Below are 27,964 nucleotides of genomic sequence, written 5' to 3' on the forward strand. Positions count from 1 at the left end.
CACTCCACAGTCTTGTTTTTTACCTCACCTCGTGTCCCACTGCCCGACCTTTCTCACCATTTTGTTTTTATCTTCACTGCCAAGGCTTTGTCTTTGCAGACCCCACTCTCTCCCACCCTTTCCCTGACATTATCTGGACCAGCTTACCTCCTTTGGGGTATTCAGACATCTGCTTCTCACAGACAGGGGCTGCGTCTTAACTCTTTTTTTTTTTTTTTCTTTTTTGTCCTCCCCTGGGCATAAGGAATTCCTGAGCCAGGGATCCAATGCTAGATCCTTAAGCCACTGTACCAGGCTGGGGATTAAACCTGCATTCCAGCCCGCCCAAGATGACCTCATTGAGCCACAGAGAGAACTGAGTGTCGTACTCATTCTGCACCTATTCTTTCCCCCAGTGTTGAGCATGCAGTATGTGCTCAATAAAATTCTCAGAGAACCTCAGGCCCCTTCTCCTGCACTGCCCTTCGCATGGTATACTAGGTCTGGTCATGCTTTAGTTATTGGGATTTTCCTCTCTTGTCCGAGGCCCAGCCCTGGGCCTGGCACCAGGGTTCCTCAGCGTGGAACGCCAGGACTGGCTCAGTGACCAGCTGGTCCACTCTCTTCTTTGCCACTTTACAGGCAACAGTAACCTTGAGCAACTCACACTGGTCTGGCTTTGAAAAAAGAGGCCAGCTGTACCCACTGGCCTGAGTTGTGAGCATCAGATACTATCATGCCTGGAAAGGCCTAGCACTGGGCCAGCTCCTAGCAGGTGTGTCAAGAATGTTATCCGCCTCAGCCGGGCCGGTCAGTCCCTCCTCCCACGGAAAGGCACAGTCTGCACAAGGCCACTCCCTAGGGTGGAGGCGCAGTGAATGAATGTGTTGTGGGGTGGGGGTGGGGGGGACATTAGGCGGGACCGACTCTAATCTGCCAGCGCAGACCCAAGCGCTGGGTGTGGCCCTGCGAAGCCGAACGGTTAGACTGGGCGGGGGCGGGTCCAGACCGCCCGTCGGGCATGCGGCCTCCTGGCTTCCCCAAGCGCTAGTTTTATTTGCTTTGGAGGCCCTTCTCAAGCTAGTGCTCTAACCTGGGTTCAGAGGCACCTTTCCGGGTGGGGCCGTGACAGTGCGCTGCCAGCGGAGCAGCCATCTCCGGGCCCCTTCCCCGATCTCCGCAGTCTCCACCCCAGCGATCCTCTCTTCCACCTCCACCTCTGCGGTGGTAAAATGCAGCACTCGCACGGCGCCTGCGCGGCTTTGGGGCGGGGCGGCGGTCGCAGCTATTTATAGTAGCTGACGTCACCTTGAAATAGACCGTTAGGGCCGGCCCGCCCTTCCCCCCTCCCACTTGCGCCGCTCCGCGCCGCCCGGCCCTGCCCCTCCCACTGCGCAGGCGTCCTCCCATCCGCCCATCCCCCCTCGTGACCGCCTGTCCTCTCTCGGCGGCGTCCGCGGTGCGAGCCACAGCGCGCGAGGCGAGCCAGCGAGAGGTCGATCGGTGCAGCCTGCTGCTTGTAGCCTAGGCGGGCCGGCGAGCCAGTGCGCGTGCGCGGCGGCGGCCTCCGCGGCGACCGGGAGCGGACGCGCGGGCTAGCAAGCGAGTGGAGCTGGGCGCGAGGCGAGGCCGAGCCATAGCGACATGGGGGACCGCGAACAGCTGCTGCAGCGGGCGCGGCTGGCCGAGCAGGCGGAGCGCTACGACGACATGGCCTCCGCCATGAAGGCGGTGAGCGCGCCGGCCGCCCGGGCGGCCGGCCGGGGGCCCGACGCAGGGGAAGGGTGGGCAACCAGGCGGCTGCTCCCTCCAGGCCTGGGGCGACCCCGCCGCCCTGCAGGGCGCGGCCACCCGCCCGCACACCGCGCTTCCCGCGCCCGCCGCGCGTCCCGCCATTTCCTGCGGCCGGGCCCTGGTGGGGTTTCCAGGGAGGGGGTGCGGCGGTGACCCCGCGGGCGGGCCATCTGGCGGTGGGGGGTCGCCATATCCCAGCTCGGACCACAGGTGAGGGAGGGTGCCCGTGGGAAGGTGAGGGAGTCACATTTCTCCTTCTGGATCTTTCTGTCGGGCTGGGGCACCCCCTCTTTCCTCCACACCCCAACTTGTAATAAAGAATCACCTAGTGAGTGGCGCCCTGTCTCTCCTGGTTTCCGCTGCCACTACCTGCAGTCGGTGTAATTCCGATCCGTTTTTGCTCCGCTCCCTGGAATCGTTCTGGTTCCATCCTCCCACGCCCGGGGTCCGCATTGTGTGCGAGACCACCCCCCCCCCCGCCCCGCAAGCCGGCGGGAGGGCGGCGGGCGTGTGGCTCCTTCCAGGTTGGATGCGGCACCCATCTGTCTGGAGACTAAAACGGGTCGTGACTCCTGGGCGAGCCGAGCCCGTGTACCTTTGCCTTGCCGAGACTCTCAGAGACATGTCTGCAGCTCGATTTCTGGGGAAGGAGCCTTTGCCGACCACACCCTGGCAAATGCCCTGGATTAGATACCACCTGCGTGCCTGAGACTTAGGGTTGTGGCGAACTCCTCACTAACCCCGTCTCCGCGCATTATTTCACGTTTTCTCCAAATTAACATTACTTCCCTCTGCGTCAAGGTCACACGGGTATAGCCACAGCTGCGGCCACCAACCTGCCATGTTCACCCAGTGTTCCACCTCCTGAGACCTGAAAGGATCTCCTGGGGCCCCACCCTAGACCTAAAGACTCAGAAACCCTGGGGGTGGAGCTCAGCTGCACTTGAACCAGCCCTCAAGTGGCAAGTGTTAGTAGGTTTAAGTTCAGCAATTACTGCCCTGGATTCTTTTTTTTTTTTTTTTTTTTTTCAGACTGCCCTGGATTCTATAGCTCATTTGCCCTTTTTCGAGCCTGGGGAGGGGATTTCTTAGAGGAAAAAACCCACAAATACAGAGGCTTCCTAAAATGTCAGAGTCATATAAAAAGCTCCTTTTAAAGCTTTCAATAGTAATATGTGAAGTATGTTGTTGAGGTCAATATTTGGGCTTATCCAGGTAAGAAGTGTACTTGAAGAGTTATCTCTTCCATGTTGTCCTTGTCACACATTGAACCAGATGTTTGGAAACCACCACCGCTGCCGCCACCTCGCATTTGTTGATTCATTGGTGATCCCAGTTTGAGCCCTTGCTTGGTGTAATAGGTGGGAGCTTTTCATCCAGAACAGGGATGATTTAGGTTTAGGACCTGATGTCTGTGTAATTCTGGGGGTCTTAGAAGAAAAACAAGTGTAAGATACAGTAATACAGCAAATTTTACAGAATCTGGACTTACTGTGTGAGTGCATTTCCTTGGAAGGGGTCCTAAGCTTAATCTTCAGAATAAAGCCACTTTTGTCCACCCAGCAAGTCACACTTAAGTATGACTTTTCCCCAGTAACTGAGTGCCACTGGGATTATACTGGTTGAGGCCGCTCTTTGGACATTTTAGTGAGGCCCTTACTTATCCTGGAGTGGGACCTGAAGGCCACAGTGTTAGGAGGCTTTTGGGGAATAAAGCAGGAATGGGGCTGGAATCAACGTTGATGCAGGTTAAGGGAAGATGACTGGAAGGTAGTTCTGGAGCTATAGGAAACATGAGGCAACTTGAAATGGGAAGGAAAGGATGCAGAGATCTAACCAGAATGAAACAGTTTGTGGAGAGAAAATAATTGATTTTCTGGTCTTCATAAGCAATCTTGAAAAAACACTTTCCTGCAGCTACCTACTTGTGTCCACAGATTTTTCTCTGAGATGTTAAGGTAGGATTTTGCAAACAGATGGTCCCTTTTGTGTATTGGGAATATGTAATATCTGCATCTGAAATGATTGATGGGTTGGATAAGCCATTAAATATTCAATCCAAACTCTGTTATCTCAGAATTTCGATAAACCATTTCCTCAAGGTACCTCCTATTAAATAATAAGAATTTGGGGGGGTCACTTTGCCTGTTCTCTCCTATTAAGGAAATTTTTTTCATCCTAATGGACTACATTTATTGGAAAGGACTTGACAGGGGTCAGTGGAAAACAGTTTCTCACATTTCTACCTGTTGTTTTTTGTATGTTAAATTTTTAATGTTATGGAGAAGACTCAGTCCCCATTTCATTAATATCATAGGCCTAAAGTATAGCTTTTGGAAAGAGAATTCTGGGTAACTCTTTGGGTTTATGTGGGTTTCTCAGGACAGGTAAGTAGACTGCTTGCTCTACCACACCTGGGTGAGGGGATGTTCTGCTGCCACCACTCTGTGACCTTGAAGCTCACATCTCTTCTGATCCTCTGACATGTAAAACTAGTAATGTTGATGTTACTGTCAAGTGAGTTTTCAGTCTTCATACCTCTAACTTGTTTTCTGTTTCCTTTATAATTTAAATGTTACCTAATAACATTGCCTGCCTGTACTGGCTCATGTTCCTTATGCTGTCAGCGTCACCTGGAGGACCATGTCGGTAAGGTTTAAAAAAACCATGCAGGTTGGAAACAGTGGCGTTGCCTCACATCCTTGAGAGCTGCAATTCCCTGCCTCACTCCATACTTCGAAGGGGCAAAAATGTTTTTGAAGTGAAGTAAAGGTGTGTCTTCAGGTTCTTATTTCATATTGAGCAGCTTACATAGAGTGGACTAGTGGAAAGAAACATTGTGAAACATTCTAGAACCCAAGTCCTTTCTAGACCAGGTGTGGAATGACCTTATACAGTCATAATCTCTGTAAAATGGATAGAGTATCATGGGAACTATGAGATAAATGTATAAAGTGGGATTAAAATGTCGTAACACTAAGTGGCTTAAGGAAAGAGGTAAATAACCAGATTTCTAGTGAATATTCATGGATAGACATAATTCAGTCATGTCTCATTTCTTAGTCATCTTTTATATTAAGACGTGGTCGAGTTCCCTGGTGGCTCAGGATCTGGCATTGTCACTGCTGTGGTGTGAGTCACTGATGTGCGTGTGTTCAGTCCTTGGCCCAGGAACTTATACATGTCATGGGCAAGGCCAAGAGAAACCCCAAACTAAAACATGAGTGGTAATCATGAAGTTACAAACTGAAAATTATTTGGGATGTCATGGTGTATTTTACTGTTGATACATAGTTGATTACAAAGTTGACAAAGGGAAAAATAATGTCTGAAGGACTTGAAGAATATCTGTAGAAATCTTAAATGCAGGAAACAAAGCTGCAACTTAAGGAGATGGGTCAGAGGGGAAGAGGCTGTTACTCCAACAGCTGTGAGATTAGGGGAAGTGGAGAAATAAGCAGGTGGTTTGTAAGAAGAGCATGGCTTAGTGGCCCAGGGTGTGACCTACCTCATGTTGCAGATACTGAAACTAAGGTTGATTTTTGAGGTGTACCTGAATTGTGGTTAGTGTGACATCTGAAAGCCACATTGGTACTACTGTTTGAAATTTATGTAAATTAGTAAGCCATGTTCGAGGCTCTGCATTATCCTTGCAATATTCTCAATTAAAAAGCACTTCCGTTGGTGAACAGTTTGCATAGCCTTGTTGCATGGAAGTGGGAGTTGTGGTCCCCATCTGGATTTGGGGTTCCTCAGTTGTCCCCAGAAAAGATCCCACAGTCAAGGACCCCACTACTCCTTTAAAGAAACCAAAAATGTATGTTCTTATTTTTGTTTGGAATTTAATATTAATAGTAGACTGCAGTGTCATACTTTTCCAGAAATATGGTTTGGGAGGGGAATACATATGTGTTTTCCATGTTACAAAGTTCATCAAGTTTATGAAGTTTATCATTTTATCTCTTAGGCACTCAGCAAATGTACCTTTTTTTTTTTTTTTTGTCTTTTTGCGTTTTCTAGGGCCGCTCCCATGGCATATGGAGGTTCCCAGGCTAGGGGTCAAATCGGAGATGTAGTCACCGGCCTACACCACAGCCACAGCAACGCGGGATCCGAGCCGCGTCTGCAACCTACACCACAGCTCACGGCAATGCCAGATCCTTAACCCACTGAGCAAGGCCAGGGATCGAACCTGCAACCTCATGGTTCCTAGTCAGATTCGTTAACCACTGCGCCACGACGGGAACTCTGAGCAAATGTACCTTTTATTCCATGTTTACATTCTCATTTAATCTTGAGAACCACTCTGGATGGATCCTGTTATTAACTCCATTTTACAAATGAGATTTGAAGAGATTAATCTTCTGGAGGTCGAGTTGTAAAGTGAAGATTTGAACTCAAATTTAGAGCTCTGACTTTAACCACTGTGATAAATGCCCCCTGAGGCTAAGGCATTATATTTATTTCTCATATACTTTCTGGTTTATTAGCCAGTGTCATCATTGGTGACTAAGTTCCAAGCCATTAACATAAGTGGGCTTACTGAACAAATAATTCCCTCTATTAGATGAAAGTCGTTTTTGCCAAGTTTGATTAAAAACAGAATCTACCCACTTACGGCTTTTAGCAAAACTGGGGAGCAGGAAAGGTGAACTCATGCATCTGGACTGTGCTTGTTCTCTTATAGACCAGGAGTTGAGTTTTTTTAGTTTAAGAAGCAAAGTATTAATTGAATTTGAGTTCCTACTATGAATTAAGTGCAGGACTGTATATACTTGTGGCCTTTAAGAGATTGTTTCTCCACATTGCCTGTAGTGTATTTTGTAAAGCCTGGAGGCCCCCAAGTTTCAGTGTCTAGGTTGTTGGTAAGAGTTCCCCTAGTGTCCAGGTTGAGGTGCCTGTTTTCTGTTCCTCCTGCTCCTCATCTCTGCAGTGGCCTTCCACTCTTTAGTGGTGGATGTTGGCACTTCCCAGTGATTGGAGCCTGGCATAGTTTCTGAAGCCTTCAGGCCTGGTGCCTTGAGGGACAGTAGCTGCAGTAAGGTCATTCAGGTGGGATTGTATTTAATGTGTGCCAGTCAGTGCCTGTGAACATGTTCAGTTATGTCAGGAGCAGGACAAAGGTGGTTTGTTAACAATATAAGATTAGCGATTAAACTTTTTTTTTTTTGTCTTTTCTAGGGCCACACCCGCAGCATATGGAGGTTCCCAGGCTAGGGGTCTAATAGGAGCTGTAGCTGCCAGCCTATGCCAGAGCCACAGCAACGCCAGATCCAAGCTGCGTCTGCGACCTACAACCACAGCTCACGGCAATGCTGGATCCTTAACCCACTGGGGGAGGCCAGGGACCGAAACCCGCAACTTCCTGGTTCCTAGTCGGATTTGTTAACCACTGAGCCACGTCAGGAACTCCTACCTGATTGTTCTTGAGGATTGTTTTTCTTCTGTTACAAGGTTTCATACCAAGCTCATTGGTAGCAAGTGGATAACTAAAGTTTGGGATGGTTGCTGTGTCTAGCTGTGAAGGATAGGTGAGTTGTTAGGGAGCAGCTACAACCCCAGCTTTGGCAGTGGATCTGGCAGCTCAAGGGTGGGTTTTTTTGTTTGCTCAGTATTACTTTTGAGGTTGGATGTTTCCCAGATTGAAAACTTAAGTTTTCCCAAATAGTCCCTGTGCTATTTTTGGCAACAGGTCTATTTATACTCACAAACACATAGTTTATTGCCTTGTGAGTTAGTGGGAGGAGGCCCTTATGGATTTTTGAGTTAGGCAAATGGTGTCATAGGAAGAAAAATGCATTAGTGGCTGACCAGGTTATTAGTGAGGGCCAGGAATGCTGTGTGGCCCAGAGCAGAGAAGCTGGGTAAAGGGAGTTTTTGTGTCAGAGGCTGCATGGTGAGGACATTCAGCAGTAGAATGGCTGGCAGGGGGTCCAGTCCTCAAAGGAAACGGAGGGGAGAGCCTTTCTTCATGGGAAGGGTCCTCCAGTTGAAGGTTTTCAGGAAGCTTGTGAGTAGGATTACATGGGGTGGGCAGGAGAACCAGAACGCAGAGGAGTGTGGGTGGAGGTGGGGGAGCCCCTCAGAGCTGGTGCAGCCATGTGAAGACAGTGTCTGGAGTGGCTGCACCATGCACAGCTCCTGTGGTGGAAATGAGAATGTTGAGACACTGGAGGAGAAAGATTGAGAACCTTTGCCGAGGTCTCCTCCATTTGGAATATTCCATGTCTAGTCCTTATGTTCCTAATTAGAAACCGTTTGGAAACTTGTGACTGTTGAGATGCACTAAATCATATAGAAGCTGCAGGTGATGTTCCACTGATTTAGTATCAGGATGCCTGGGACCAGTAGGGCTGCTCTCCTTTCCATTACACTGACGCCTTCTCAGTGTCTACAGCTCTCTCTTTTTTGGGGTTGGGGGTGGGGGGGTCTTTTTGCCTTTTTCTAGGGCTGCACACTCAGCATGTGGAGGTTCCCAGGCTAGGGGTCTAATCGGAGCTACAGCTGCCAGCCTACGCCAGAGCCACAGCAATGCCAGATCTGAACCTTGTCTGCAACCTACACCACAGCTCATGGCAACGCTGGATCCTTAACCCACTGAGTGAGGCCAGGGATCGAACCTGCAACCTCATGGTTCCTAGTTGGATTCGTTAACTGAACCAGTACAGGAACTCCAGTGTCTGCTTCTCTTAGTGGCTGACCAGACTTCTCTTTAAAACTCATGGCTCCAGGATTTTGGAATTTGAAGCACGGGGGACTTGTGCTAACTAACATTAACGAAGGGCATTTGCAATAAGTATCACCGGTCAAGACTGGCGGTAAATCTGGTTTTAATAGCCGTCTGACCTCACTTCAGTCTATAATTTTCCAATCTGGGGAAGACTCCCAGTTTTCTTTAATTATCTGATCTAGTAATAAAACTGTCTTTATCCTGTAAGTTTCCCTTTGTTAACTGAGTTGTGACCCAGAATTATTAAAAGATACTCTATTTAAATTTATCCAGTTATTTCCTAGTTAGGCGCTGGCTGGGGATCTAAGAACAATGCTTGCTTAGCCGTTAGTCACGCTCAGCTGATGCCGATAGTGATTCATTCCCACTGGCAGGCAACCAGATGGTGGTTACGTAAACACCAGTGCTCCTAGTAAATGATTTTTCTTATGAAGGTGTCATCATAAATATCGCCCAGCCTTTTTGGGCAGTTGATTACTGATGGAGAAGGGGTACATGAATTTCTGAAACCCTCAGCTACCCTCATATTTCATTTATGTTAATAGTACCGACCCCATGCCTTCCCATATCTTTTATTGTTGCTGAACAAAGTGGAATCCTAGAATTTTAGAGCTGAAGTCCTTTGAGACTGTTTGTGCTGGTCCCCCTTGTTTTACTTCTGATGCCTAGAGAAGTTGTGTTCTTTGAAGGTCATACAGCAATCCTCAGGCTGAACTCCAGATGTCAGGAGTTCCTGTTGTGGAGCAGTGGAAACAAATCTGACTAGTATCCATAAGGATGCCAGTTCGACCCCTGGCCTCGCTCAGTGAGTGAAGGATCTAGTGTTGCCTCTAGCTGTGGTGTAGGTCGCAGACATGGCTTGGATCCCGTGTTACTGTGCCTGTGGTATAGGCCATCAGCTGTAGCCCTCATTTGACCTCTAGTCTGGGAGCTTCCATATGCTCCAGGGGCAGCCCTAAACACCCCCCCCCCCAAAAAAAAAAACATTAAATAAACTCCAGCTGTCTTGAGATTTTTTTTTTTTTTTTTAGTAATGATACTGTCCCTTGTACATTCTGTGTGATACATAAATATTTCGGGTATTCACTTAATTTTAATGATCTACTCTGGGGACATACCTTGGTGTGTCCTTGCAGTAGTCCAACAAAAACAGCTTTATTGGCCACAGGATGAAGTATATAGTGGCTCCTTCTGGGTATCATTTGCATTTTACTGGAAGATCTAGGGAGCTTTCCCAATTCTGTTTTTGCCTCATGTTTTATTGAATATTGCCCTAGAAAAGTGTCATTCTAAAGAATTCAAGCATTCTGAGGTTTGTCACAGGATTTGAGATAGAACTTTGATTAATTAAGAGGTGCTTCCTTAAAAGGCCAAATTATCAAAAAAATATCTACAAAGTCTCTTTATATTTTTAGTAAACACATGTGAGTATGTGAGTGTTTAAAGGCACTCCCTAGAGGAGAAAACTAGTGTGGTTAGAGGTCTTGAAGGGAACCTGGATTGTGGATTAGCAGAGAGAAGGACTGCCCCAGATTGGACAGGTGAGAGAGCTGTATGGAGACCATTCCCATTTATATGTTGGGGAATGAGGAACCCGGCCTGCAGGCAGCCCTCCTGTGAAATGTCAGGGGCTGCTGTAGTCAAAGACACAGTGAAGAAAGAAGTGGGGTTTAATGGACTGGGCGAAGGGGGAGGGACTATCCCTGGCTCAGGATTTGCAGCAGAAGAGTAGGCATACTGGGGACAGAGAAGGAAATTAGAAGAGGGAGCTGGTAGTTTTATTTTGTCAGGGATTCGTTGAGGGGAGTGGTGATTGACAATTGTTTGTTTTACTTTTTAAGAACTTGGCACACATTTTCTAATTTTACACATAGTAATGATTACATTTGTTGCTTATGTTCTTGAACTAATTTTTCAAATCTACCATCTTTTTAAATGTTTTTTTAAAGTGCTCTTCTTTCTTTTTCTTTTTTTAAATGAAAGATCTTTCTTAGTAGGTCATATACTTAATGAATCTGCCCACTCTGTAGAAGATGCCGGCCATTTTAGCAAGTTAGCGTCTTTGCTGGGGCCCAGACTGAGGTTTTTCTGTATTAGCTTCCTGGGACTGCCAATACAAGCCACCACAGGAGTTCCTGTCGTGGCACAGTGGAAACGAATCCAACTAGGAACCAAGAGGTTGCGGGTTCGATCCCTGGCCTCGCTCAGTGGGTTAAGGATCCAGCGTTGCCATAAGCTGTGGTGTAGGTCGCAGACGAGGCTCAGATCCTGCATTGCTGTGGCTCTGGCGTAGGCCGGCAGCTGTAGCTCCGATTCGACCCCTAGCCTGGGAACCTCCATGTACGGTGGGTGAGGACCTAAAAAGACCAAAAAAACAAAAAACAAAAACCCACCACAGACTGAATGGCTTCAAATGAGAGAAGTGTGTCTTATTTCTAACAGTTTGGAAGGCTTGAATCTGAGGTCCAGGAGTTGGCAGGGCTGTGCTCCTCTGAAGGCTTGAGGGAAAATCCTTTCCTGCCTTGCCTCACTTGTGGCTCCTGGATCCTTGTAGTTTTCTGGCTGTTGTAGACACATCATTCCAAAGTTTGCCTTCATCATTGCATGGGAGTGGCTTTCTTCTCCAAATCTGTCTTTCCTTATAAGGACACTAGTCATTGGATTTAGGAACCACCCTAATGTAGTATGATTTCATCTTGATTATATTTGCAAAGACCCTGTTTCCAAATAAGGTCACGCTCATGGGTACCAGGGGTGAGGACTTCAACATAACTTTTTGGTGGCACAGTTCAATAATACAACAAAGTTCAATGCTCCTTCTGCTTACCATAGAGCTGGCCTGCTTGCAGTTGGCATCATGGAGAACTCATGAAATTTAGCATTTCCACTCAAAATAATTGGTGGTTCCATCCTTGAAGGGCAGTCACAGTTTCCTGTCAAATAGGTCAGAGTAAAGCTTGCTCCTGAATAGCTGTTCTTTCAGCAGAGGTTGGGGATGATGTCCTGTCATTGATGCATACATTTTGGGTTGGGGAGGGCTGGGTATACCAGTGGAGATCCATTGTAGCCAAACTCTGGTCACTAAATCTGTGTGGTGTTTGACTCATCTTGGAAGCTCTCATCTGTTAAGTATTTGATAGAGGTGTGATTGTTTTTTTCTAGAATATAAAACTGGAGGTAGAGTCTAGAACAGACTTCTAGTCTGTAATCATCTTTGAACATTTGACAAAGGAATTGTATGATTTTAGTGTGAGACTGTCTTATGCAGAATGGCTGAACCTTGGGCTTTCCTCTCACTGTTTTGTGTCACCACCTTGCAGCACCTCAGAAGGCCTGAATTAATCCTTATCACTCAACATTTTGAATTGATACTTACCTCTACTGTTAGACTGCAGTCTTCCTTTCAGATAGAATTCTTGTGTAGTTTTCTCAAGTGGCTTGTCCATAATCCTGTTTTTGATGAGGGTTGTTGATTCGGTTGAAGGGAAGATTTCTCTCCAGGGCTTCCGGACTTGGGTCTCAGTGTGTTTCTTTTCCGGATGTTGCAGGTGACAGAGCTCAATGAACCTCTCTCCAATGAGGACCGAAACCTCCTCTCTGTGGCCTACAAGAATGTGGTCGGTGCCCGACGGTCTTCCTGGAGGGTCATCAGCAGCATTGAGCAGAAAACCATGGCCGACGGGAACGAGAAGAAGTTGGAGAAGGTTAAGGCTTACCGGGAGAAGATAGAGAAGGAGCTGGAGACGGTGTGCAATGATGTGCTGGCTTTGCTGGACAAGTTCCTCATCAAGAACTGCAATGATTTCCAGTATGAGAGCAAGGTCTTCTACCTGAAGATGAAGGGCGATTACTACCGCTACCTGGCTGAGGTGGCTTCTGGGGAGAAGAAAAACAGCGTGGTTGAAGCTTCAGAGGCTGCCTACAAGGAAGCCTTTGAAATTAGCAAAGAGCACATGCAGCCAACACACCCCATCCGGCTGGGCCTGGCCCTCAACTTCTCCGTGTTCTACTATGAGATCCAGAATGCACCGGAGCAGGCCTGTCTCTTAGCCAAACAGGCCTTTGATGACGCCATAGCCGAGCTGGACACACTAAATGAGGATTCCTATAAGGACTCCACGCTCATCATGCAGCTGCTGCGAGATAACCTCACCCTCTGGACCAGCGACCAGCAGGACGAGGAAGCCGGAGAAGGCAACTGAGGCTCCCTGACCTGCCCCGCCCCCGCCCCATCACCACCGGTCCTTCCTCGCCACAGTCACTCAGTATCCAGTGCTAAACCTATCTGTATGACAGCACAGCTACTCAGATCTGCTCTCCGCCCCTGGGAAGCAGTTCCAGATAAATTTATGGGCATTGCTGGACTGATGATTGCTTTGAGACCACGGGAGCTCCCTTTTCGAATTGAGCAGACAGGTGCGTTCTGAAGGAGGCATTTCACCATGCCTGCAGTCTAGGTGAATTGCAGGTAAAAGCAGTGGGGAAGTTAGAAACTAGAAAGGAGACTCAGCCTTTGACAGGCCACAGTTGGTATTTAAATGGTCCATTTAAAACAAGCTGATAGTGTTTTGTTAAGCAGTACATCTGTGCATGCAAAAATGAATTCGCCCTTCCCACCTCTTTCTTCAGCTAATGGAAAACTTAGGGGAAGCTGAGATGAAGAGACCACTTGCTCCTTTCCATCCGCTTAGTAATAAACTGTTTAATGTGAGGTTTCAGTAGCGCCTTGTTTTGCCTCTTTAAATTATGACGTGCACAACCTTCTTTTCAATGCAATGCATCTAAAGTTTTGATACCTGTACCTTTTTTTTTTTTTTTTTGGTTGCAATTGTTTAAGAATCATGGATTTATTTTTTGTAACTCTTTGGCTGTTGTCCTTGTGTATCCTGACAGCACCATGTGTGTCAGCCCATGTCAATCAAGATGGGTAATTATGAAATGCCAGACTTCTAAATTAAATGTTTTGGAATTCAGTGGGTAAATAAATGCTGCTTTGGGGATATTACCTCTGTGTGTGTTCTTCCTTTTTCCCCGCTCTCAAGGAGCTATGCCTGGCTAACCACTTTGAATCCTGCTTTGATATCTCAAACTCTGAAGCGTTTTGAGAATAGTGTTCATGCCTCCAATTCTATCACGCATTTTCCAGTATACATGTAAGAGTCATGAATTTTAAATAGTGTTCTATGAACTCAGCCAACGTAACCTCTCTGATCCCATCTTTCTGTTGCTGGTGGTTATAGGTGAGCCAAGCAGACCCAAATGCTGCCTTCCAAGGTACAGCACTTCTGGAAGGTGGATCCCTGTATGACTTGAGAGGTGTAGCCCCATCCATCCTACTGGAACATTGATTCCTATTTAGCACTCAAGAGTAGGTAGGTACATGTCCTCAGTAATGTCCTTTCTTCCCTAGATGGAATTAAATGCTTATTAGGGACACAACTTGGATCCTGAAATAAATTTTAGTAATCATTATCAAGAAAGCTTCGAGTATTTTTTAAAATGGGACAACAGACCTCCCTCTAAGTTTAAGAAAGAAAGGCCTGGCCTCTTGAGCACTCTCCCTGTATACCTCTATCCCAGGCTGCTCCTGAGATACCAGCTGGACTCTTCTGTTGCTGGGTGGCGTGGACTCCAGCCCCTCACAATTTCTGTCACCTCTAGCACAGTGCGGGGGTTGAATGTGTTTTCAACATTTGGTTCAATTACACAAAGGTACTAAACACCATATTCTTTTTCTTTTTTTTTTTTTCTTTTGGTCTTTTTAGGGCCGCACCCATGACATATGAAGGTTCCCAGGCTAGGGGTCCATTTGGAGCTGTAGCTGCTGGCCTATGCAAGAACCATAGCAACACCAGATCCGAGCCGCGTCTGCGACCTACGCCACAGCTCACAGCAACGCCAAATCCTCAACCTACTGATCGAAGTCAGGGATTGAACCAGCGTCCTAATGGATACTAGTCGGATTTCTTACTGCTGAGCCACAATGGGAACTCCCTAAGCACCATATTCTTGACTGAAGCTTAACAGGACCGGTGAAAATGGCCATGACCTGGTCTCTGTCCTTGAACCTACATTGTGGACAAGCATGGTCATTTAACCTACTTTTTCATCCTGAAGTAGAGCTATGACCCACATGCTAGTAGTCCTCAGGAAGCCTATTTCAAGTTGACCTGATTGCTAACAAAGATCTTTATTGAGCTTTGCTTCAATTAGTAGGTCAGGTATTTTCAAGCTACAAGCTTTATGTGGCTAAAGCTCTCAGCTTTGATAAATATATGTAGACATTAAAACTTCTTATATTTGGAACTTCCTATATTTGGAATGTCCTTCACAGGAAGGGCTTTAGAAAAAGCACTCACATTTTCACTTCACAACTGTCTTGTGTGAAAGGTTCTGTCCCCACTTTACAGATGAGGAAATCAAGGTGCAGAAGTGGTAGACTGGAATCACTGGGGCCACAGAGGATGGCCTCTGCCCACGAACTCTTAATTCAATCCTAACTGCCCCCTGGGGGGTTCCAGGTGGCTGACAACCTTTGAGGCTAAGGTCCCTCATTTTTTTTGTTTTGCTTTTTAGGGCCATACCCGAGGCATATGGAAGTTCCCAGGCTATGGATTGAATTGGAGCTAGATCTTCGGGCCTATACCGCAGCTAGATCAATTCAGGATCTGAGCCTTATCTGTGATCTACACCACAACTCAAAGCAGTGCTGGATCCCCGATCTGCTGAGCAAGGCCAAGGGTAGAACCCACATCCTCATGGATACTAGGTGGATTTGTTTCCGCTGTGCCATAACAGGAACTCCCAGCTTCCTCATTTTTTAATAGGATTTGAAATACAATAAAGTAGCCTTTGTGAGGCATCCCTGGGTCCAGGGTGGGTGTGGAGAAGCATGGACACATAATTCCACTTAGCCCCGTAAGTGATACACGGGGTTCTCTGAGAGGACCTGAAATTACACCTGTAAAGCTGAAGACTTCTCAACCATGTATCTCAAAGCTTTCCTTCCAGTTCTGTATACGTTGATGTTTTAAAATGTGTTAAGATCAATTTCTGAAACGAGATGGGGTCATCTCAGTGTTACTGCAAGGGAAACAAGAACAGAGAAATGAAACTCCTTTCTCAGCATCACACTGTGAAGTTAGTGACAACCTAGGCGAGCATCCATATCCCCTAAATGGTTCTTTTCACTGGGCCACGGTCCTAGGATTAAGACTGGAAAATGGATGTGACACACATCCCATTCTGGGGATGCTTTCAGTGCTTTTAATATTTTCACTTAGAGTTGAATGAATTATACTTGGAAAGGGATATTTAGATGTATTGATGCTGATGCTCAGATTTTCAATAACTCCTCAAACCCTACTCAAGGTCCATTTGTTTGAGTTGGAGGACAGGGTATGATGCTTGATGTTGGAGCTTTTGTCGGGTAAATACTTGGCCATCTGTACTCCTGGGATTGGGGAGCCCAGGATGCCTCTGGGTTCTATAGAACAGGCTGCGTTCTGCTGTCAGGGCCTGCCATTCAGAGGCCGAGAAGCCCCTCCAACTGTGGGGCAGGCATGAGCACTGAGTCACTGCTGAGTGGACTTAACATATTTCATTACAAAACCTTGCAGTTAGGCTGATGGAAATAACTGTGAAAATAACACCTTTTGTGTTCTGGGCACTCTTAGGTGCATGGTCTCTGAGTCTTCAGTGACCCTGGAAAGTAGGAATGAATTTTTTTTTTTTTTAATGTCTTTTTAGGGACGCACCTGCAGCACACGGAAGTTTCCAGACTAGGGGTTGAATAAGCTGTAGCCGCTGGCCTACTCCATAGTCACAGCAACACCAGATCGGAGCCATGTCTGTAACCTACACCACAGCTCACAGCAACATCAGGTCCTTAACCCACTGAGTGAGGCCAGGGATCAAACCCGCAACCTCATGGTTCCTAGTCAGATTCCTTTCCACTGAGCCACAACGGGAACTCCCTGAAAATATTTTTAACAGATGAGAAAATGAGGTATCATGTGGTATGAGATACATAGCTGGTAAGAGATAACATGGAGATAAAACTGGGCCAGTCCTACCTCAAGGTTTTTCCCACCACACCATGGAGAAAAGGAGTTCTAGAAAAGTTATAAAAATAGCTAGCCCCTCTGCCTCTCTGGTCTCTGTCCTTTCCAATCTCTGATCCTATCCAAATCACATCATTTCTTCAAGGTCTATTGAACGCGTCTATTTTATGAAACCTCCGATCTGATTGAAGCCTCCCACCCAATGGTTGTGGGTCAGTCTTTACGTGATTATTCCAAGTTATCCAGCACCTCTCTCTTCCACCTTCACTGGACCATGGGCCCCTATGGCACCAAGCAAAGCAAAAGGGTGAGTGAACTAAAGACACAGGAATCCACTGGCAAGTTCGTTTTCCCAAAGTCCAGCTCCTATGCTGTTCTGAATGGCAGAGGCTGTACCAGGAAGGAGAGGGAAAATGACATTTGCCAATTGCCTTTTGAGGGTGACTCAGCGGTCACCTGCAAAGTGGGCTTTACATGCATTTTAATTCAAAGCTAACATTCCTGTGATCTAGGCTGAGCCCCAATAGAGAGGCTCTGAGAGGAAAAGTTACTTTCACGTGGTCACACAGCTAGAAGTAGCAGAGAGTGTGGGACTCCAAGGCCCTTGTTCTTGTCATGAACACGTCACCTTCAGGCAGAGGCTGAAAGCCTGACAGTCCAGGTCTCCCTCGATGGGACTTCTTCCTTCCTCCAGCCCACTTCTCTGTTACCTTTTTTTACATTTGCCTCTTCAGTCACCTCAGTCTTTCTTATTTGCTGCCCCACCCCACCCTCAGGCATATCCAGTGACATGGACCTTGAAGCTTTTCCTCAACAATGCTTGGAGCTCCTTTTACCACCAGAAGGGGAGGTGTCTGTAGGGCAACACCTACAGGATGACTTAAGAGGTGGACCAAAGCATCACCAACTGATTTCTTGTTTTGTTTTGTTTTTAGGCCCTACCTACGACATACAGAAGTTCCCAGGTTGGGGGTAGAATGGGAGCTGCAGCTGCCGGCCTATACCACAGCCATGGCAATGCCAGATCCTTAACCCACTAAACGTGGCCAGGGATTGAACCCTCATCCTTATGGATACTAGTTGGCTTCTTAAGCCACTGAACCATAACAGAAACTCCAAGCATCACTGATTGAAATCTCTCCCCAGCTGGACCCAACTCATTCAGCCTCTCTCTCACTTTGGCTCAGGTCATTACTCTTCCTTCTGGAATGGTTTTCTGCTCTGGGCCTATTCAAGTTCTATCTAGGAAACCCTACCTTCCTGCCAGCTGCTGTGAGCCCCTCTCTGGGCTCCTGTACTGTTGGTCGAAACCACACGATGACATTTATCTCCCATCTTCAGTCAACAAACAAGTTCAGCTCCTACTGTGTGGCATGCTCTGTGCAGGGTGCTGGGAGTGGACAGCTTGGTGAGTTACCTGTCCTGGGGGGGCTAACACCAATGGGGGATACAATAAAAATATAGAACAATACAGTAACTATGAAAATGTTATTCAGGTTCTTCTCAGGGCCCAGCCCACAATAAGAATTTACTGAATTCATGAATAAATGACTGCTCTCAGGCCAGAATTTTGAAAAAAGAAATGACTGAAAGGAATCCTTCATTTCCACATCCAAACCCAAGAATGAGCCACAGAAGAAATCATGGTCATGAGGCCTTGGGGTTGGTTTTAACATCACCCATAAACTGGCAGTGTGACTTTGAGCATGTCCTGACCTCTCAGCAGCCTCTAAAAACAAGGCAGATGCTTGGGGTGATCTCTGGGGGACTTTCCATTTCAGAGATTCTGTGGTTCTGTGTTATTTTCGACTGCTCTGGGATGGCTCCCATCCTCTTCCTGGCCTTCTTCCTGCTCTCCCGCCTCCCTTTTCCTTCCGCCCTTCACATTTGTCCCTTCTGCATCCGCCCTCCACCCCCTTCACTTTCCTGACCACCCCCTAGTTCCAGCAAGAGGGTTTCCATGGTAATCATCTCCTGGAAGTGACATCACTCATCTCCTAGGCAACTGTTTCTAGGGCAGTGACATCATTTGATCACCATGGCAATGCTCCAGGAGGACAGTTCTGCAGTGAAATGGGCAAATAGAATTCTTAGGTATTTCTGGGGCCTTGAGGGCAGTATAGGGAGAATATTAGAAAAAGGTCTCAAGAACAAGAGGAAAAAGCTTTGGGCTTGTAAGGGAAAAGTGGGAAACCAACTTGGAGCGGTAACAAACAGATGTTCTGGGGTGAACCCCTTCTTTCCGATAACTAGGCTGACCATTTAATATGTCACCAAATTGGGACACTTGAGAGTGAATGAAGGCATCCCTATTACTATTCCAGATGACAAGTGAAAACTGGGCCTCCCTAAGCAAACCAGGGCATGAGGTCCCCACCCACAGCCAGGCAGGTGCTGAACCTCACTCCCTCTCCTGTGGCTCATCCCATAAGCATGGACTCTGCTCTTCAGTGTGCAGGCACCAGAGATGCCACAGTGACAGAACTAGCTCAGGTCCTGGCCTAATGGAGCTCACAGTCAAATGTGTACGTGTGTGTGTGCTTGTGGTGGGATTGAGGTAATCCCTCAATCATCTGATGACTGCTGTGGTGCAGACCGAGTGCAGGGTTCAGAAGGGAAGGCACAGAGAGCCAGGGGTGTGTTTAACCAAAGTACCCGAAGCAGCCTGGGCAGGAGGGTGTTAGTAGGGGGTGGTGGTGTAGTGTGGGGAGAAGTCTGGTTGGCAGAGGGAATAGCATCTGCAAAGGGAGTATGCAGAACACCAGGAAACCAGGAACTGAAGGGAGGCTGGTGGCCAGTTGCAGAGCAGGAGGGAGCCTGTGGGAAATGAGCATGGAGAGGTGGCAGGGACCAGGCCTCCCCTGGCCTCAGAGGCCAGAGCACTGGGCAGCCCCATGGAAGTGTTTAGAGCAATGGGAGACATGATCCTGTTGCATCTTAACCACCCCTCCAGGCTGCTATGTGGGGCAGAGTGGGGAGCAGTCTGCCCAGGAGGGATATTTGGGGCAGGGAGCTGGGTCGTGACCGTGAGATGGAGGATGAGTCCATATATGTCCATATATTTGGGAGGCAGAGCTGGCAGGATTTGCTGGAGGACTAGACACGGGGTGAAGGTCAGGAAGGGTGACACCTGGGATGGCTTGGGGGCCTTGGGATGGGGAGTGATGTCTCTGCAGGGTTGGGATTAAGGTAAGCCAGAGAAGAGCCCAGGGTGGGACAATTCAGGAGGTGCCCAGGCAGGGGCCGGGACAGCCTTTAAAATGAGCGGCTCCTTTATGCGTCCTGGGAGTAGCAGGCTTCAGTATGGTTTGGTTTTAGGGGGTGGGAGGCCATGTCTGCTGAGCAGTAAAAGACCATCTCTGTCTATGACATGGGCCTTCACTTTCACCAACCATGTAACCAAAGTGGGGAGAACAGGCTGCAGGCTTGAGGCCTATGCCAGCGCTGCTTCACTGTCTCCACAGGGCCCTGTGTGGGAGTTCCTCACTGGCCCATCTCACAGATGGGGAAACTGAGACTCAGATAGGTTCCAGAACTTGCTGAAGGCCTCACTTTCACAAGTGGCTACACAAGGCCTCAGACTCAGGCGGCCTGACTTGAGCCCATCCCCTTCCCCCAGACCATGTTCCACAGCCTCCCCAGTTTCCTGGTGGAAGAAGGAGGGAAGGAAATGAAGTCAAGTGCCTTCAGGCTGGCCACCCCCTTCATCTTCACCACTGCCACCTGTGCTGAAGCGAGAACAGAGGGTCTGTGAAGGAATGAGATCCCTTGGCTCCACAGTGTCTCACCATTGAGGCCCCGTTCTTTTCACCACACATGTTCTCAGACGAACTTTTGGGTCCCACCTGGGGCTGTTCTTCACAGGAAGAAGAAGCTCTGTGCCTCAGCTTCCCCCTCTGTAAGGTGGGGATAATGACAGTAGGAATTCCTGCCCCATGGGTTTGTGCTGAGGCTGAATGAAGTCAGTGAAGCGCTCGGCACAGCGCTTCAGTGTAGACTGGGGTTGACGGATGTTAGTGGCTGCTGGGATTAGGGCAAGAGGGCAGAAGTGTAGGTGTCTGCGTGACACATGGCTCGTGGGATGGAGACAGGAGAGGCAGGGGCAGGGACACGAGGACCGGTTGGTGTCTGAGGGAGAAGCCTCCTTCTCACCAGCTGGCTCCTGGGGAGATAGCATGGTTTGTACCCCTCCTTCCAATCCTGTGCCTGCTGCAGGGGGAGGAGGATCAGCCTGGCCTCCCTTGGGAAAAGAGGATTACAGAAAAAGTAGGTCATATCCATGAGGTCGCAGCCTGGGGGCAGGGGTGGTGAAAAGGAGTAAGAGGCCTGCACTGGGGCCCTCCTACCTCCATCCACCTCTTAGCCTGACCTCTAGCACTGCCACTAAACAGCCATGGTTTTGTTTTAGCCTCCAAACTCCCTAAAGGACCCTAAAGGCACAGGCTATCCTGAGCCTAAAAAGGAGTGTGTGAACATGAGGATTGGGCCCTGTGATCCCAACACACACCCACCCACCCACATACACACCTTGTTTCCTCTGTGTATTAGTAAGGGTTTAACCAGAGAAATGGTATCAGTAGGAGCTGATTTACTGCAAAGAGTTGACTTATGCTAGTGTGGGGCTGTCTAGGCAAGTCTGAAACCACTAGGTGCAGGATGGAACTCCTGCCAAGAGCAGGAGGTGCTGTTCACAGGCAGAATTTCTTCTTCCTCAAGGAAAGCCTTAGCTCTGTTCTTAAGGCCTTCCCTCTGATTAAATCAGACCCATCCAGATTATCTAGGATAATCTCCCTTGAAGTCAATTGATTTAATTGCATCTACAAAATGTAATTTAATTGCATCTACACAATATCTTCATCACAACATCTAGGTTAGTGTTTGATTGCATAACTGGGACCGTAACCTAGCCAAGCGGACATATTAAAAAAGACCATCACACTTCGACAGCTGCTAGGCATGGTCCTGGAGGCCTGCGGGATGCTGCTGTGCAAATTAATGTGAGTATTTACTGAGCACTTACCGTGTGTCAGGCACTGTGCCAAGTGATTTCCCTGTAGTGTATCAGTTAATCCTCAAAACGTTCTGTGAAACAGGTGCCCTTCTCATCCCTAATGCTACAGGTAAAGAAACAGCCTCAGAGAGATGAGATGACCCTTCGGTCACAAGGTTGGGATGGCAGGTTTCTGGACCCTCCCTGTTAGCCTGTCCCTCTGCTTTGTCTCTTGTCCTGGGGCAGAAGTCAGAGTTCAAAATCGCTGAGGGCTGTGAGCACGATCCTGCCGCTCTAGACTTCAGTTCTCCTCTGTGAAGTGGGTCTATTCTTCCAGGCCTTTCTGGAATTAGGGAAGAAGGGAGGGACCGTTCTGGGAACACTTTCTCCGGCCTTTGCTGCCACCTAGGGTTCACCAGTGTCCGCCACGCTCGGGGCAGGGCCTCCGTAAGGCAGGTGAGTTTGCAGGCAAGCTGGGCAGGGCCAGCGGGATGAGGAGAGGGAGCATGTGGGGGAGAGGAACGATTCTGGGTCCAGTAACAGAGCAGGCCTTGTTCCACCTGCTCACTCAGGTCACCCAGGCTGTTTGTTGAAGAGTCTTCCAGGATTTCTGCGGTCCGAGGGTGTTGAGGTTTCCAGCCCGCGGAGCTCAGCGCGGGCCTGGCCCGGAAGTGTCCCGCAGTACCCGCCGCAACCGGGAGGCCCAGGCTGCCTGCGGACTAAGGAAGCCGGGAACGTCTCCCAGTCAGGTCACTTGACAGGTCTGAAGCGCGGCTGAGGGGCCCGCAACCCCCGCCTGGGGAGAAGGCCCAGGGAACAAACGAAGACCGAAGCGAAGCGAAGTGAAGTCCAGCACCTGGAAGGTTCCGCCCCTCCACGCTCCACCTGTAGCCCCGCCTCTCGCCACAGACCGCGCCCACAAACATACACACCCTCATCTCAGCCCCGCCCTCCGCCCGGCCCCTCTTCTTGCCCCCGCCCACAACTGCCTCTTACCCCGCCCCCACCCCGCCCCTCCATTCCAGGCGCAGCCACCAGGCGGAGAGCGCGCAGCTTAAGGGCTGCAGTCCTGTCTCTGAAAGAAGTCATGGCCGCCAAGCTCAGCGCGTTTTGGTTTAGGAACCCGCCCGTGGTGGGTGAGTTGGCGTGAAGTGAGTGGGAGGCGGGGCGCCGAGGCTGAGAGGCCGCGGCAACACCCGCAGTCGCCAACCTGACATTTAATCTAGTCAGCCCTCCAGTCAGTCAGGTCAGTCCCGTGGGCCAGTCCAGTAAGCCTGTCAACCGTGTCAGCCGGCCGGTCCGCAGGTCGGCCAGGTCACACGTCAGTTGGTCCTGCAGTTTCTCCACCTCGAGGCCCTGCCGCCTTGTCGAGGAGGGTCTGTGGGGGCGGGGAGGAAGCAGGTGCCCAGGCCTGAGTCTCCCTAGGGGTCGTCGGCCCCTCGGGGAGGGGACCCTGGCGGGCGGGGCGGAGGGGCGGTCCTGGGTGGTCCGGCCGGGGCCTCGCGGTCCCCGCGTCTTCATGGACGTGGGTGGGCCGGCGGCTTCCCCAAGGCGGCGGCCGACCTGCGCCCAGGGGAGACCCGGCATTCTTCCGCCCCTCCCCGGCTTGGGTGACGGGAGAGCGGCACCGCGGCTGGACATTGCGGGGAAGGAGAATCGTCCCCGGGACGCAGTGGCGCTTCGACCGGCCACGGCTGGGATGGGTCGGGCCTGCGGCCTAGAGCTGGTGGCTGAGGTTCGGTCCGGAGGGCGGGGTCTCCAGAACGGGACCGCCCTCCGGGAGCCGCGTGGCTTCTGGGGACTGGGCGGGGAGGGGCTCTGCCGCCCCGGGGAGGGAGGGGCCAAGCCTCGGCCCTACGGGGAAGGCGTTCCCCCACTTCTGCCCCGCCCCTCCCCTCCCCTCCCCTTCCTTCGAGGCTGGGGATCCAGCTCTGTCCAACTGGGTGGGTGGTCCTCCTGGAACCTGAGGAGAGCAGGGCGGGAGGGCGGGGGGTGGTGGTGCCCCGCGGGATACAGCAGGTGGGGCTGGAAGGTGCCAGGAGGCACTTGTGGGTCGTCCACCGCGTGCCGGGCTGTGCGCTAGGTGGTGAGCGACAGGAGCGGACCGTACAGATGCTGCCCTGTTTGTGGAGTGGAAAGTAGAGAGTGATGGTAAGAGGCGTCAAGGAAGACAAGAAAATGAACAAGTTGACTGTGGTCAAAATCATGCTTTGAGAGTAGCAAAGAGGGTGCTAAAATAGAATATAAAGCAGGGCAGTTTGGGAAGGCTCCCTGGCAGGTGATACTTAACCTAAGACTTGAAGAAGAGGGAACCTACCATGGAGTGGAAAGAATGTTCCGGATTGAGGGAATAGCATTCATTGACTCACCCTCTCATTACTGTGTTATTGTGTGTCAGATACTGTTCTAGTTTTTAGAAGAACAGAGATGAACAGTAGAAGGGAAATTCTTTTTCTCATGGAGATTATGTTCTTGTGGAAGAAAACAATTTCAGGAAGTGATGAATGCTATAAAAGAAATAAAACAAGGTTTGGTATAGAAAACGACTAAGGGCAAGGGAGTATGGCTGATAGGGTAGTGAGGGAAGGTCACTCAGAGACCTGAATGATGAGAAGGAGCCAGCCATGCACAGGCCTATAGGAAGAACATTCCAGACTGAGGGAAGTGGGAATGAGTTGAGCAGGTTTGGGGGGTTTGTGTGGTGGGAGAGTGATGGGTAGTGAGTTGAAGGGAGCAGGTAGTGAAGGGCGTGGCAAAGCTAGAAGGGGAGTTTGTATTTTCTTAGAAGGTACTGGGAAGCTGATGGAGAGATGTGGGCAGTCTGAGGGATGTGTCTGTGTGGGTGTGGAGTGACGGGGGTGGGAGGGGAGGAGTGGAGGCACTTAGAAACTACTGCAATAGTTTAAATGAATGATGTTGGCCTGGATGAGGATGGTACTAGTGGAGATGAAGGCAAGTAATCAGATATATCTACAGGTGGAATTGACAGGACTTGACTGCTTGGACGTGGGACAGGGGCGAAGGAGAAGGATAACTCTTTGGATTTTAATTCCTGCAACTAGATGGATGGTCATGTCATTGAGTTGGAGTGGGTTGTAGAGATAGGTTTTGGTGTGGAAAATGAGAATGCAGTTTTGGAGAACTTACAGAGATTTCTGTTAGGCAAGTGAAGGTTCCAAGAGGGCAGATAGCTATCTGGGCCTGGAGCTCAGGGAAGAGGATTGGTTTAGAGATACCACTTGGTTTGGGGCATGGAGCTATGCTAATTAGGGCAGCAGGGTGAGTGCTGTTCAAGGCACTAGACCTAAACTGTTCAGAATGTGTGGCTGTTGGGCGCTTAATGTAAGGCTTGTCTGAATTGAGGTGTCCTGCAAGTGTAAAATACCAGATTTTGAAGATTTAGCATGGAAAGAAGAATGTAGACTATCTCAGTATTTTTTTTTTTTTGCATTGGTTACATGTTGAAATGCAAATTTTGGATATACTGTGTTAAATATCTTATTAAACAATACAGCCACAGCAATGCAGGATCTCAGCCGCGTTTGCAACCTACACCACAGCTCACAGCAATGCCAGATCCTTAACCTCATGGATGCTAGTCAGATTCGTTAACCGCTGAGTCACGAACGGGAACTCCTCTTTTTACCTTTTTAAATAGAGCTATTAGAAAATTAATTATTTTGTGGCTTGCATTATATTTCTGTTGTTGGGCAGTGCTGCAGTAAAGGTTTGGATGGGTGGAGCGCTGTAGGATGTGACCAATCAAGGCACCAGGGGGCAGTGGTGGTTAAGAAATGGAGGGACACCACCACTGAGGGCAATCCTACATCACACCCAGATTGGGGTTGTTGGCTTGGCTGTCCCTTGCTCCCCTTCCTAGGACATTGTCTGAGCAGAACTGCAGCATACCCTTTGGACTTCCCAACTCCTTGGCTCTCTTATGTGGAGTTGAGGAAGAGGCAAGAGGGATCTCAATCAGCTCAGGAAGATGCTGATATCTCATTATATGCTGAATTCTCATCCCCTTCATATTATCCCTGGCTGACAACACCTGGCAGAGGAACATTTCTACTCCTTGGACTGGACAGGTTATGCCACCAATAGTTGGTACTCAAGGCAAGCAAGACCATAAAACTTGCGGTGATTAATTTATATGAAATAGATGTGGGTGAAATCCATTTTCATCCACTAGCATTTTAAATTTTTTTTAAATACCCTCTTCAAATTGTCTGTGTTTTTTTTTTTTTTTTTTAAAGGGCCTCATCCGTGGCATATGAGGTTACCAGGCTAGGGGTCTATTCGGAGCTATAGCTGCCAGCCTGCACCACAGCCACAGCAAAGCTGATCCCTAACCCACTGATCAAGGCCAGGGATCAAACCTGAAACCTCATGGTTCCTAGTCAGATTTGTTTCTGCAGTGCCATGATGGAAACTCTGCCTGTGATGTTTCTAATTGGCAGGGAAACTGCCATTAGGGGAAAAAGAGAAGTGAGGTGATTGGGAGCAAAACTGAATTCACTTCAGTTAGTTGGGCATGACTTTTGTGAGTACCACTGTGTGTCAGACAGTGCTGGGTGCTCTGGGTTGTTTATTGTGCTGTTCTCAAGGAATATATGTCCAAATATTGTAACACGGGGACAAATGCATAGAGGTATAGAGACCCATGAGAACTAGAGGAAGCAAAATTACTGCCAGGGTGTGAGTGTAAAATTTTGAACTCAAAAAAGGTACCAGGTGGCACAGAGCAAAGGGGCAGGATTTGGCTGTGCTGTGGAGGGGTGGGGAGAGGGTTTTCTAGGCACATGGGACATCAAGAAAGGATACAATACAGGGAAGGGCAGAAAGAATTGTTTGGCTAGAATGTTGGGCATGTGGAACAGAGTACTACCGCTGTGCCACGAGGAATTCCTACATCATGTACTTAGAAGAAACCTCTTGTCTGGAGCTTTTGGTGCTCAGAGGGCAGGACAAGGCAGGGAGAGAAAAAGGAGCTTATATGAGGAAAGCAGGGAGATATAAAGAGCCCTTCTGGGATTAGCTGGCCTGCAAATAAAGCTGTGTGGTGTTGTGGTTAAAACATTCATTTGGGAATGGGAAGACCTGGATTCAAAATGTAGTTTAATTTTTTTGGTAATAGCTTTATTGAGATATAAATCACATATCACACAATTCACTCATTTAAAGTGTACAATTTGATAGTGTTTAGCATGTTCTCAGTTACACAACCATAACCACAATCAGTTTTTCTTTTTTTTAAAAATTGAGTTATAATTCATATACATACCATAAAATTGGCCATTTGAGATATACATTTAGTTGGTTTTTAGAATATTCACGAGTTTGTGCAAACATCACCACTATCTAGGAGTTCCTGTTGTGGTATAGCTGAAATGAATCTCACTGGTATCCATGAGGACGAAGGTTTGAACCCTGGCCTCACTCAGTGGGTTAAGTATCTGGCATTGCTGTGAGCCGTGGTGTAGGTCGAAGATGTGGCTTGGGCCTGGCCTTGCTGGGTTGTGGTGTAGGCCAGTGGCTACAGCTCTGATTCGACCCCTAGCCTGGAAATTTCCATATGCTGTAGGTACAGCCCGAAAAACAAAAACAAAAACAAAGACAAAAAATCAGGAGTTCCCGTCATGGCACAGTGGTTAACGAATCCGACTAGGAACCATGAGGTTGCGGGTTCAGTCCCTACCCTTGTTCAGTGGGTTAACAATCCGGCGTTGCCGTGAGCTGTGGTGTAGGTTGCAGACATGGCTCGGATCCCTCGTTGCTGTGGCTCTGGCGTAGGCTGGTGGCTACAGCTCCGATTCAACCCCTAGCCTGGGAATCTCCATATGCCGCGGAAGCGGCCCAAGAAATAGCAAACAAACAAACAAACAAACAAAAAAACAAAAAATCATCACCACTATCTAATTCCAGAACATTTTCATCACTCCAAAGGAAAACCTGTTAGCAGTCACTCCCTATTCTCCTCTTTCCTCAGTCCCAGACAACCCCTAATCTGCTTTCTATCTCTATGGATTTGCCTGTTCTGGACATTTTGTATATATGGAATCATACAATGAGTGGCCTTTTTAATCTGCCTCTTTCACATTATTCTTTCAGCATGTGGTATCCGTGTGGTAGTATGTATCAAGAATTAATTCCTTTTAATGGTTGAATAACATTCCACTGAGTGGATAGACTACATTTTGTTTATCTATTCATCAGTGGATGGATGTTTGAGTTGTTTTTACCCTTTGGCTGTTATGAATAATGCTGCTCTGAACTATGTATACAAATGTTTGTGTGAATATATATTTTAATTCATCTTGGGTATATATCTAAGAGTAGAATTTCTGGGCCACACTCTATGTTTAACTTTTTGGGCAACGGCCATACTGTTTTCCAAAAAGTTTACAC

The 27,964-nt window shown here is 48.5% G+C and overlaps 2 protein-coding genes across 3 annotated transcripts in view; both read left to right on the forward strand.

Moving 5' to 3' along the window:
* The first annotated feature begins 1,296 nt into the window (after positions 1-1,296).
* On the forward strand, positions 1,297-13,508 carry YWHAH (tyrosine 3-monooxygenase/tryptophan 5-monooxygenase activation protein eta). Its single transcript, XM_047760653.1, has 2 exons — positions 1,297-1,710; positions 12,052-13,508. Exons 1-2 carry the CDS (start codon positions 1,624-1,626, stop codon positions 12,703-12,705), a joined length of 741 nt encoding a protein of 246 aa, XP_047616609.1. The 5' UTR covers positions 1,297-1,623; the 3' UTR covers positions 12,706-13,508.
* Positions 13,509-22,569: 9,061 nt separating this feature from the next.
* Positions 22,570-27,964, forward strand: part of SLC5A1 (solute carrier family 5 member 1) — a 162,355-nt gene continuing 156,960 nt past the window's right edge. The window contains exon 1 of one of the 2 annotated variants that reach the window (XM_047760941.1): positions 22,570-22,692. The gene's annotated coding sequence lies outside the window, so the exon portion shown is untranslated. Of the gene's footprint in view, positions 22,693-22,756; positions 22,803-27,964 lie in introns of those variants that run through there. The other variant, XM_047760940.1, reaches the window with a different exon arrangement.

Source organism: Phacochoerus africanus, chromosome 15 (assembly GCF_016906955.1).
Source record: "Phacochoerus africanus isolate WHEZ1 chromosome 15, ROS_Pafr_v1, whole genome shotgun sequence".
Taxonomy (NCBI): domain Eukaryota; kingdom Metazoa; phylum Chordata; class Mammalia; order Artiodactyla; family Suidae; genus Phacochoerus; species Phacochoerus africanus.